At 41.7% G+C, this 13,610-nt stretch overlaps 2 protein-coding genes across 2 annotated transcripts; both read left to right on the forward strand.

Moving 5' to 3' along the window:
• Positions 1 to 2,564: 2,564 nt before the first annotated feature.
• On the forward strand, positions 2,565 to 5,827 carry LOC108676576 (extensin). The gene is made up of 2 exons (XM_018164676.2): positions 2,565 to 2,826; positions 4,659 to 5,827. Exons 1-2 carry the CDS (start codon positions 2,565 to 2,567, stop codon positions 5,825 to 5,827), a joined length of 1,431 nt encoding a protein of 476 aa, XP_018020165.2.
• A 6,145-nt stretch (positions 5,828 to 11,972) lies between these two features.
• LOC108676577 (glutenin, low molecular weight subunit) lies at positions 11,973 to 13,448 on the forward strand (the record flags this gene model as incomplete). Its single annotated transcript, XM_018164677.2, is given in 3 exon segments — positions 11,973 to 12,076; positions 12,791 to 12,963; positions 13,391 to 13,448. Coding segments are annotated over 3 exon segments (328 nt in total), but the record flags the coding sequence as incomplete, so codon positions are not given.
• Between the last annotated feature and the right edge of the window lie 162 nt (positions 13,449 to 13,610).

A 13,610-nucleotide genomic window follows, 5' to 3' on the forward strand; every position in this document is an offset into this window, starting at 1 on the left:
CCCCCTCCCCTCGCAGGCACTGCGGGTGATGAGGTCCCTACCGCCCCCCCAGGACCCCTCCGCCCCGCCTTCCACCTCTCCCGACACCCGTGAGTATCTGTCATCACCCGTGACACCCGTGAGTCCCCCATTAACCTCCTCTTACCTGTCAGCGCTCATTATATTAAGCTCTATATCTGAGGATCGGGTTCGTTGACTAAAGTAGTAAAGGATAAGTAAGACACATCTGACTAGATAACATATCTTGATATATACGGGGTAGGTATACATTAGTAGGATACAGTATTCTGGGTAGTTATACAAGAGAGTTATACAGTATACGGGGTGGTTATACAAGAGTGTTATACAGTATACGGGGTGGTTATACAAGAGTGTTATACAGTATACGGGGTGGTTATACAAGAATGTAACACGACACATAGGTATAAGCTAAGGCGTCGACGACACGCTACATTGCAGAGCGCTTATCAGCTGCTGCGGGGGGCTCATACTAAGGTTGCTAGCCCTTATATAGCCTTCACTTCCGCCCACAACTAAGGTCTTGATCGCGTGATCTACTATTCCCCCCATTACCCCCGCAGCTGAGGAGGGGGAGCTCAAGTCCCCCATTAACCCCCCATTACCCCCGCAGCTGAGGAGGGGGAGCTCAAGTCCCCCATTAACCCCCCATTACCCCCGCAGCTGAGGAGGGGGAGCTCAAGTCCCCCATTAACCCCCCATTACCCCCGCAGCTGAGGAGGGGGAGCTCAAGTCCCCCATTAACCCCCCATTACCCCCGCAGCTGAGGAGGGGGAGCTCAAGTCCCCCATTAACCCCCCATTACCCCCGCAGCTGAGGAGGGGGAGCTCAAGTCCCCCATTAACCCCCCATTACCCCCGCAGCTGAGGAGGGGGAGCTCAAGTCCCCCATTAACCCCCCATTACCCCCGCAGCTGAGGAGGGGGAGCTCAAGTCCCCCATTAACCCCCCATTACCCCCGCAGCTGAGGAGGGGGAGCTCAAGTCCCCCATTAACCCCCCATTACCCCCGCAGCTGAGGAGGGGGAGCTCAAGTCCCCCATTAACCCCCCATTACCCCCGCAGCTGAGGAGGGGGAGCTCAAGTCCCCCATTAACCCCCCATTACCCCCGCAGCTGAGGAGGGGGAGCTCAAGTCCCCCATTAACCCCCCATTACCCCCGCAGCTGAGGAGGGGGAGCTCAAGTCCCCCATTAACCCCCCATTACCCCCGCAGCTGAGGAGGGGGAGCTCAAGTCCCCCATTAACCCCCCATTACCCCCGCAGCTGAGGAGGGGGAGCTCAAGTCCCCCATTAACCCCCCATTACCCCCGCAGCTGAGGAGGGGGAGCTCAAGTCCCCCATTAACCCCCCATTACCCCCGCAGCTGAGGAGGGGGAGCTCAAGTCCCCCATTAACCCCCCATTACCCCCGCAGCTGAGGAGGGGGAGCTCAAGTCCCCCATTAACCCCCCATTACCCCCGCAGCTGAGGAGGGGGAGCTCAAGTCCCCCATTAACCCCCCATTACCCCCGCAGCTGAGGAGGGGGAGCTCAAGTCCCCCATTAACCCCCCATTACCCCCGCAGCTGAGGAGGGGGAGCTCAAGTCCCCCATTAACCCCCCATTACCCCCGCAGCTGAGGAGGGGGAGCTCAAGTCCCCCATTAACCCCCCATTACCCCCGCAGCTGAGGAGGGGGAGCTCAAGTCCCCCATTAACCCCCCATTACCCCCGCAGCTGAGGAGGGGGAGCTCAAGTCCCCCATTAACCCCCCATTACCCCCGCAGCTGAGGAGGGGGAGCTCAAGTCCCCCATTAACCCCCCATTACCCCCGCAGCTGAGGAGGGGGAGCTCAAGTCCCCCATTAACCCCCCATTACCCCCGCAGCTGAGGAGGGGGAGCTCAAGTCCCCCATTAACCCCCCATTACCCCCGCAGCTGAGGAGGGGGAGCTCAAGTCCCCCATTAACCCCCCATTACCCCCGCAGCTGAGGAGGGGGAGCTCAAGTCCCCCATTAACCCCCCATTACCCCCGCAGCTGAGGAGGGGGAGCTCAAGTCCNGAGTGGTGGTGCGCCAGAGTGAGTGGTGGTGCGCCAGAGTGAGTGGTGGTGCGCCAGAGTGAGTGGTGGTGCGCCAGAGTGAGTGTGAACGTATTAGGGGATATTATGCATTATTATAATAATTGTTAATACTAATAATAATAATATTATTATTATCTTATTATATTTTATTATTAATTTATTATAATATAATAATTATTATATTATATTAATAATAATAATATACGTAATTATTAATAATTAATAATAATTATTATTATTATTATTGATATCGTTTCTGAGTCCAGCTCCATCATCAGTTCGACAGTATAAACATGATTAAAATTATTTTATAAGTTAAATTCTACAACATAACCTAATGTTATGTCATAACATGAAACCTAATATTATGTTATGTTATTCTATGACCTATGTTATGACAAAAGACAGACATAAACATAATGTTACGTTTAATGTTATGTCTTGTTTAGGTTTTATGTCTGTCTTAACAAATTCTAAGACATAAACTAATGTTGGGGCATAAACATTTATTGGGGCAAGCTCACCNACCCCTTCACCAGCAGCAACCATCCCTTCACCAGCAGCAACCTCCTCTTCACCAGCAGCAGCAACCGCCCCTCCACCAGCAGCAACCACCTCTTCACCAGCAGCAACCACCCCTCCACCAGCAGCAACCACCTCTTCACCAGCAGCAGCAACCACCCCTCCACCAGCAGCAACCACCCCTTCACCAGCCGCAACCCCACCACCATCACCACCAAAGCCAGCAAGGTTAATAATAATATATCAATAATATGTCCTTATCATCCGACTACCTGCCAATTATATTTACATTGTAAACAGACTATCAAACCACCAAGGCTCCAAAAATCACTTTCACTTGTCAAAAACTGAACATCAGTTTCATAAAAATTTTAATTAGCGCAAGCAACCACAACATTCTTCCAGGCCTCCACATCTGCTCTACCACCTGGGCCTATACTTTCAAAAAAAGTTAAGAGAAAAAGAGTTAAGATTAAGTTCATCAGCCAATCATTGACGGCCTATCAAGCCAAATCCACCAATCATAGGCAAGAAAATTGAGCGTAAGTACTTACATTCATTTAGTGAAATTTGAAAGTATGGCCCCTGGCCTCTCATAGAGATATCATCAACCCGACAGCAAGACATCCACCAGCTCAGCAATGACATCAAAAAAGCCTGATTGAAACACTACCTCTACCTTAAACCGCCATACCAATGTTAAGCGCCTCTGGTTAACAATAAAAGCCTTTAATACTACTCCAATAACGCCATCAACTTCAGAGGAAAACCCATCAATAACACCAAAAAGCTTGCTGATCGCTTCAACATTCTCTTCACGGCTGTCACTCAACACAAGTCCAATAAATTCAAAAGAATCACAACCCGGAAGTCAAAGAGCCTCAACCTATTGGACAGTCCCTCCCTCTCAGTGGCACAAGTGGCCAATGCAATCAAACAATCCTGTCCCTCTAAACCCACTGGACCAGACAAACTTGCTATCTTTCACCTAAAATATCTTGGACCATTCGGAATTACCTACCTGAAACCTACCTGAAATGCACACTGCCCAGTACAACCACCACCCTCAAATCAAGATCAACAATCAACTCCTCCTGCTAGAACACAACCCAAAAATACTTGGCTTAATCTTTGACACCATGCTCACCTTTACCCCTCACCACAGAACCACAGCAGCAAAAGCCTCAAAACGCAACAACATACTGAAAGCAGTCTCAGGCACCTCCTTTGGACAAGACAATGAATCTCTACTGCAAACAAAGCCATCGGCTGCCCAATAATTGAGTACACCAGCCCAGCCTGGTCTCCTGTCACATCTCTTACCAACATCACCCGCCTCCAAACAGTTCAAAACTCTGCTCTGAAAACCATAACCGGTTGCCACAACACAACTGCTGAACAACATCTCCACTCCGAATGTCAAATGCTCACTGTTCAACAACATACAGACCTCTTCTCAGCCCAGAACCTTCTGCAGAGCCAGATCCAGACCCCCTCTTCAGGGTCCAGACCCCGTCTACAGCAACATATGGACCTCCTTTCTGCCCAGTACCTTCTGCAGAGCCATGTCCCATAACACGCTTGCCACCAAATCACGAGACCCCACCCCCAACCCCGCAACAAAAGAAATACTCTTTTCACTAAACACATAATGCCGTTCAACCTTCACTTCCAACCACTATTAACAGTGCCACCCTCAAAGCAGCTAGCAGCACTCTCCACTCCAACGCTGCCCGAGCTGCCATCGACTATTGCCACCCACTCCCGGCTGGCCTCCCCCACTCCCAGCAATAGATAAATCTGAACAAACGCAAGAAGATTCGCAAGACGACGGCTGGCACAACTTTGCTCCATCCACTGTATACTCCTGAACAGCACCAATATAACACCAATAACCTGTATTCCACTGCCCCACCTCTGCCCCACCACAATAACATAAAATGTCTCAATAATTGAGGTTTTAAACTTGAATAACTTTTCTGTGCGTGGTTTTGAACCCAGGAAAGCTGTGAAAATTTTACAGTGTCCGTGCATTTTTCCTCATCATTTTTTCTTCGCAGGTCACTCGAGCTACAACCAAACTCCACCACGGTACCCGCAACCACACCAGCAGCAGTACCACGACGCCCCACCACCTGGCCACCACTACCCACAACCACAGTACAGCCCGCTACCATCTTCTCTACCACACCACAACCAGGCATCACCAAAGTCACCACAAATGATGACCCAGCACCACCACCACCACCATATGCCACCACTCCACCAACCCATGCAACCACAAGCCCCTCAACCACGGCACCACATGGCTAGTTCTGTGATGGGGCATACAGCACAACCATCTCAACCACTGCAACAAATGCAACCATCTCAGCCCATGCAACCACAACAACCACCACAACACATGCAACAACCACAACCAATGCAACCATCTCAACCACCACAGCACATGCAACCATCACAACCAATGCAACCATCTCAACCCATGCAAACACTGCAACCACCACAACCAATTCACTCATCTCAACCTATGCAACAACAGCAACCATCTCAACCCATGCCGCAACCTCAACCTATGCAGCAGCAACCAATGCAACCACTACAACCCATGCAACCACAACCCATACCGACACAGTTCACACCACCAGCACCACACTACCAAACCCCACAACCACACTCGGTGGTGCACTGTGGTTACCAGGACAACCCTGGTGCTGTTGCACCACAACCACAATGGCAGCCACCACAACCCACCACCTGCCCTCCAGACCGCCCACTCAACCCACTCAAACGCTACAACCCAACCACTGCTTATGAAACAACCACACCTAACATACCTAATACCGTCACCAACCACACCACTACCACCACACCACCTGCTGCGTCACTACCTGGTGGTGTTAGTGACACCACCACCACCACCGCCACCCATGCATCAACCACAACCCATTCCTCCACAACCACAACCAGCGGTGTTGGTGACAATAACAATGAAGTATTGTCTGATGATGAGTCAACCAATGTCACCACCCAACCCACAACCACGGACACCATCACCACTACCACCACGGACCCTCCTGAAGAGGACCCCGCCCCCCCAGACCACCAGCCAGAGCCCAGCAGCGCCCCCCCAGACCCCAGCAGCGCCCCCTGCAAGGAGAAGACCCCCATGTGCCTGGTCAACGAACTAGCGCGCTACAACAAGGTGGGGGCTAGTGGCCGCCACTAGTGGTGGGAGCTAGTGGCCGCCACTAGTGGTGGGAGCTAGTGGCCGCCACTAGTGGTGGGAGCTAGTGGCCGCCACTAGTGGTGGGGGCTAGTGGCCGCCACTAGTGGTGGGAGCTAGTGGCCGCCACTAGTGGTGGGAGCTAGTGGCCGCCACTAGTGGTGGGGGCTAGTGGCCGCCACTAGTGGTTGGAATTGTCCGTCCTGGTAGTGACGACTTGTTAACAAACATAACTTTTAAGTTAACCCTCTACCGCCGTATGTCACTCTCCGGGAATATAACTTTCAACTTAAATCATATGTAAACTACTGATATGTATAAGTATTAATAATGTACGTACAATATAATTATACGTAAACTATTAAGTGTAGCAACCTGAGGATGTTTGTACGCAACAGAGAACATTATAAAGTTGTCGTACGTGGCGGCAACCATCAGTGCAAGTCATTTTACGCTCACTAGAACCTATGTTTTTTTATTAATATTACTAATACCGGTATTATTATATTTTATTAGTAATATTAATATAGTAGTAATATTGCTTCGGTTACTAATATTATTGATGTTACTAATATTATCATATTGTTAATATTAATATACAAGTAATATTGCTCCAATTACTCATGTCAGGTGACACTCTCACAATCAAAACTATCACTGTCACAACTATCACTGTCACAACTATCACTGTCACAACTATCACCATCACAACTATCACTGTCACAACTATCACCATCACAACTATCACCATCACAATGCTCACCATCACAACTCTCACCATCACAACACTCACCATCACAACGCTCACCATCACAACGCTCACCATCACAACGCTCACTATCACAACGCTCACTATCACAACTCTCACTATCACAACGCTCACTATCACAACGCTCACCATCACAACGCTCACTATCACAACTCTCACCATCACAATGCTCACTATCACAACGCTCACTATCACAACGCTCACTATCACAACGCTCACTATCACAACTCTCACTATCACAACTCTCACCATCACAATGCTCACCATCACAACGCTCACTATCACAACTCTCACCATCACAATGCTCACCATCACAACGCTCACAGTTCTGGAGGTTCAACCTGCAGTTGTGGGTCGTCAGAACTGTCAGTTCCTTGCACTCCTGCGACGGTACAAGTCAACTTATACTGAAGCATAGCGCTGGTAGATCTCGCTGTGTGCAGTCTATTTACGTTCCATCTTATTTTATAGACCTCTGGCGTCTAAGTTGTATTAAATAAATTAATTATACTTGATTTATACATTACGGAGATTTTTTGAAGCCTATTTAATATAATAAGTACCAAAGGTCAGCAATAATAAAGAAACTTTTAGTTGGTTGTTGTTTGTGATTAAATGTCGAAATTTAATTCGTTTTAATAGATTCCTCAAAAATTGAAATTATGTATCTGACTGTGTTTCACAAAACTCGTACGGATACCAAAGACTGAGATAAAGTGTGTATCATTGAGCTGGTTTGTTTATTCCGTGATTAATTACTGATGTCTTAATAAAATATAGACGGTATGACAGATTTTTTTACTGCAAAGAAGTTTGTGATGTTCTGGCACTTATTGCGAGACCTAGGTCGAGGAATCGTTCGAGTGATCGAGCCGAGAAAGAGTTTTGAATTTACAGTTTTTCTTAGCTGTTTTTTTGGATGGTTAAAATTTAGCGTGCATTAATTTTTAATCCTTTAATTCACATTGATATTTTTATGATTTTTTAATTAAAGGTGAGTGTTCAATCGAGATCAAATGGGGTCCCTACTCCCTGGCCGGGTGGCCCCTGGGATTTTGTAACTTGGAATTCTTTCATTTTTCTAACAAAATATCCAGTCCCTCAAGTTCATTTTTGAGTCCTATAAGTAGACCAGTAAAGTATCCTGGATACCAGCACTATCATACATAAGAAATTGGTTTAAATCTTGAGTACCTAAATGAGGAAATTAAAAATGAACTGATTCTAAAAAATCTGTGGTTTGTCATTATGAATTATCCAGTTCAGAATATTACCTCTTGCCTTGGAAGCAGATCCAGCTTAAAAACATACTCAATTTTTTGGCAATTATTGTTGCACATTTTGATTAATTAGATGCCAGTACCCTCTTTAGGAAAATGAAATCATGCATGATGCATGAAGCATGATTGATGTCAACTGTCAAGACAGTTCAGGGCTGGAAAAGTCCTATTTTTGTCTGAAATATTGCGGCTCTAATATCATAATTTCAGTAGGTATGAAATCTTGCGGCTTGAATGTCATAAATTATTGTTTGATTGAAAAATCGTGGTTTGCACTTCACAAACATGTCATTTCATAAAATTTTCAACTTCTGCAATCCGCATTGCTTTACCGTTACAGCCAAAATGTCTGGGAGAAAAAAAAGGAAACATCGTAATGTATACAAAACAACTAAACGTTTTGTTGAAGATTGCGCATAGTTGCGGTCAAGTCAAAGTGGTAACTTACAGTAAAGACAAATTTCATTGTTGCCGTTTGACTGTTTTAGGGTAAAATTAGAGATTTGGGAGTAACACGTGCATGGACTTTGTAAATAAATTCGCACCTTGTAAATGGCTTTTCATGGCTAAGATATGGAATTCATGGCTCGGTGAAATGGAATCACGGCTCGAAGAAATGGAATCATGGCTAGCAAATCCATCAAACCACAGCTCAAAAAATTCAGTCGCGGCTCACCAAGTAGATATATTCCATGCCTGTGTCAAGTGCTCCAACAGTCCAACTGAGTCCAACAGTCCAACTTAATCTTGTACCTAGTAGTTATAGTCTTATAGACTTGTGGAAGGGTGGACCCGCTGGACTGGTGCTCGGTGGAAGAGATAATAAATTAGAACCCAGTCAATCATTGACAAAAATTATAGTTTCTTTACCATAATTTTTGTTAGTTGAATTAATTTTTAACCTTGAATTAGTTCCTCAAATTTAATAGGTACGGTATTTGATATTCATCAATTTTGAATACCCTCAACGCCTCAAGGGTGTAGAAATTAAGAGAAAAGAGATTCTATCCATTCTATCGAGTATTCACCAGTCACAATTTCACCAATAACAGCTGCAAACAGCATTATTGATAACATATGCGGCAATGCCTTGCCAGTTGCTTCCATTGTTTGCATTATATTGCCTATATTATTAGCTTCTTTATGCATTTTTTTATGACTGTGAATGCAAATTTTTGTCATATCTGCTTATTCTGCTCTGCAGCAATGTCAATTTGCAGGCATGGAATATATCTACTTGGCAAGCTGCGACTGAATTTTTTGAGCGGTGGTTTTAATGTTTTATGGATTTGCCAGCCATGATTCCATTCTTTGCACCGTGAAATAGCCATGAAAAGCCATTAAAAGGGGGCGCAAATATATATACAAATTCCATGCATGTGTTACCCAAATCTCTAATTTACCCTAAAACAGTCAAACGGCAACAATAATAACATTTGTCTCTACTGTAAGTTGAACACGTGTTAATGAGGTCTGACCGCTTTGACGTGACGGCAACTATGCGCGATCTTCAACAAAAGGTTTAGTTGATTTTTAGCGCATTTTCTCATTTGTTGAAAAAATGCACTAATGTGCTTGCCATCTCCGTCTGTCTGTCCGTCCGTCCGTGACCTCAAGTTTTCGTCAATGAGAAAATGCACTTTCTGTCACTGCAGCGAGTACTGAGTTATATTTTTTTATATTATGGTCGATGTGTACGTTGTGCAGGATATTCTGGCAGGAACAGTAAAGCAAGGCAGATTGCGGAAGTTGAAAATGTTATGAAATGACATGTTTGCAAAGTGAAACTGTGATTTCTTCAATCAAACAAAAATTTATGACATTCAACTTTCAAGCCATGAGATTTCATACCTACTGAAATTATATGATATTAGAGCCACAATATTTCAGAAAAAAAATAGGACTTTTCCCGCCCTGCCAATTTGTCTTAGACATTTTGTGAGTCTGTGAGATATTAGCATCCTAATTTGGAATATGGGGCAGAAGTTGCCTAAAATTGTAAGGAAAACTATCATTTCAAGAGTCACTTAAAAAATTTTTAGGCATAAATAGGCTGTTTCTCTTATTTTTGACTGAAGAAATTGATCAAATGCCATAGGACAGCCTGGAAAGGGTTGAATTGGTCGCACCCACATGCGTTTTTGTCCAATTTACGGGCAGCTTATGGCCAATTTCCCACTGGTTAAAATCTTTTTGAAGACTTCTAATTTCATAATAAAATTAGGAACCTACATTCAGTCTCAGAGCAGACGCAACTTTACTAATTTGAAATGTTGGTAAAAGTTTCCTAAAATTGCTGTCAAAAACAAATGTTTTATGGGTGATTCCCAAAAATTGTAAGTGAAAATAGGATGTTTTCCTTATTTCCCACTGAAAAAATTGTAGAAAAGCTATAGGAACCAAGAACTGGTAAAATTGGTCAGATTCATGTATATTTATGTCCAATTCACAGATGGCTTCTGCCCAATTTTTAACTTTGGGCAATTTACAATCTCTCATTTAAAAAAATGACTACCGGTATGTGAAAATTCATGCAAAAATGCCTTGCTCAAAATTGATTTAAATTGAAATAAAACTTGATAATAAAATTTGATTTACATTAAAATTTTTCCTAAACTCAGTCACTAAATTACAATCTAAAAATTTATGTATATGTTACATTCTGCACTATTTGTTATGCCATCAAACAGGGTAATAAGGGACAGGCATGGTAGTACGGGAGAGTCCTCCAACATTTCCTAGAAATATTGTAGCAAAACTAAATATAGTGGTGTAAAGTTCAACATTTTTCCTATCTATGTGGCATCAAGCAAGTTATGAAATTGTAACATTTACTACCTCAAAAAAAAAAAAACCCTGAAAAAGTGTGATAAGTGAGATTATGGAAAAGTACCTCTGATAAGGTCTGCAGCCAAAAAAAATTATTTGTCATATTAAAAAATTTTACTCACACAAAAATTGCATACAGGTGTTGGCTTAAAAACTTGATTTGCAAAATTTGCGTATCTCATTAAAAAAATTTGTGGCCATTTCTGCAAGACAACCCTAGAAACGCATTTACAGTAGAACCTTGATTAGCAAAGGCTCCATTTAACAAAAAATTAATTAACAACAAAGAATTATGATTACATTTATCATGCTCAGCATAAAATGTTTCACTTAACAAAGAATTACTGAATCATCATGTAGTTGTGCATAGAATGTCAGAGATAGACTTGTGCACTGGCAACATAGAATGAAAAGTAATTAACCTAAAATCTGATTCAATTCTCCAAAAATATGATGGTTGTCACTAAAATATTCCTTTCTGTCTCAGGTATGTTTTTTTACAATTTTTTTTTTTTGTTATAGCAAATTGACCTAACCCAATTAAAATTGTGCGAAATTACAAACCATCCTGTAAGCTTACAGATACAGAAGAAATGATATATGGCTGCCGATATGAAGCTTGCAGTGGACAAGGTTGTTGTCAATGCTCAATGGCATGTCCATGGTTATGGTAATATCACATTAATAATACGGTAATGTATGGATATGGTAATATATCAATAAAAGAAAGACAAGTAAAGATCAGAATAAATGTCATGTATTATACATCTATATTATCTACAAAGATAGGTCTTCAGAGTACTGTTAGTACCGTAATGGATGAGTACACTCTGCATGCTTCAAACTTTTTAAAATTAAGTTTTATTCCAAGTTTCCCTTATTACCCCATTCCCAGGGGGTAATTTAGGACACTTTTATTTGCGTCTGGCACCTTATAAATAGCATAATTTTTTTGGAGATGCCATACAATGGCCCTGCAAAACTTTTCAAATGAGTCCAAACTCATTTATGAAATGTTTCATGGTAAGAAGTTACTAACAAAAAATGTTAAAAACTGTCAATTTTTACCCTGTATGATGGTACTTGTAGTCAACAATTAGATAGAGAGAGCATATAATTAGATAGCTGCAGACCATATAATTAGATTTATTATGTTTTTAATGAGTTTGATTGTTACTATAATATTATTTATTATATTTTTAATGAGTTTGATTGTTACTATTTATTATATATTCTATTTTTAACAAGTTTGGTTGTTACTAGAGCAGTATTTGCAGATGCGCATCCTTGCCCCACAAAACCACCACCAGCCTCCGCCTCCTCGGCCTCCGATGGTCATGTCCATGGCCCAGCCGCCCCCAGTCTCCATGCAGGGTAACTAACTTAAACTAATAGTTTAATTGTCATGTATTTAAACTAATAGTTTACTAGTCACATATTTAAACTAATAGTTTAAATATAGGTATGTTATTGGCAAAACAGTAATACCGGTAGTTATTTTTTAAATTGAATTTTATAATAGTTTCTTATATTTGAAGTGAAATTCAAGTGGTAATGCGGCACAATATTCATAAAATGACATAAAATCTGAATAATATATGGCCCAGCCGCCCCCAGTCTCTATGCAGGGTGGGCAAAACTGTCATAAAAACTGTTTATATGTTATATAATAAATGTATATAATGTATATTTAAATTAAATAAATTAAATTTATATGTTATAAATTAAATTTTTAATAAATGTATATGTTTATACCTTTATAACATATGTTTATATGTTATAAATGCATATAATCTGAATATGTTTATTTGATTATTATTATATTCATATATTATAGCTGGATTTGACCTTGTTGGAAGGCTCTCAATTAAATCTGCTCCCAATTTCTGAAATGTTATTTGAGTAGAGAAAGCAACCCTTGAAATCTAGTACATTTATAAATGCCACTTCTATCACTCATAACTGAGCTATTTGTGTATAATTATCATTTGTTTTGCATTTAAATCAGTTAACTGCTAACTGATTATTAATTAATTAATTAATTAAGTGATTAATAAATTATTATTATAAATTATGTGCTGCCATCAGGTCTGGGCAACATGGCTGCCATGATGGCACCATCAGGAGGGATGCCCATGCTGGGCACCCAGCCCATGCCCCTGCCCCCCGACTCTGGGGTGGGTCACAGTGACTCACCCCAGCAGCCACAACCTCCCCAGCAGCAGCCGTCCTACCATCACCTCCATCACTCCGCTCCTCAGGTTATTAATTAAATAAATAAATATTAACATTTTAATAAATTTAATTCAATAATTTAATTTATATTATATTAATTTAATATATTTAATAATTTATTTTATATTAATATATTATAATTGATAATTTAATTTATATATATTAATTTGATATAATTATTAATTTAATTTACGTATATTATATTAATTTAATATAATTAATAATTAATATTTAATAATTATTGTATGAATAATTAAAATAATTATTTATCTATAGTTACCTTAGTATCCCATACATAAATTATATAAAATGCTAACACAAAATAAACAATATTCTACACAATTACTTGAGTATTTCTAGGCATCCTAATTTAAATTTATTTCTCTTCAAATTGATTGATTTTTTTATTGGTAATCCATAATAAATTTTAAGTTCATGTTTTTTATTTTCAAGACTCGCCACCAGTCTGCTCCCCCAGTTCACCGGCACCACCCACCACCGCACAACCATGGTGAGTCGTGAGTGATTCTTCTGGGTGGTACTTGGTACGGTACCGTGAAAATGCACATGTACACATATGTCAATATTAGTACACATAGCAGACTAAGTGCACTTCTCGTATATGAGGTGGCCTAAGTACATGTAGCGGCCTAAGTACATGTAGCGGCCTAAG

Source organism: Hyalella azteca, unplaced genomic scaffold (assembly GCF_000764305.2).
Source record: "Hyalella azteca isolate HAZT.00-mixed unplaced genomic scaffold, Hazt_2.0.2 contig9341, whole genome shotgun sequence".
Lineage (NCBI taxonomy): Eukaryota > Metazoa > Arthropoda > Malacostraca > Amphipoda > Hyalellidae > Hyalella > Hyalella azteca.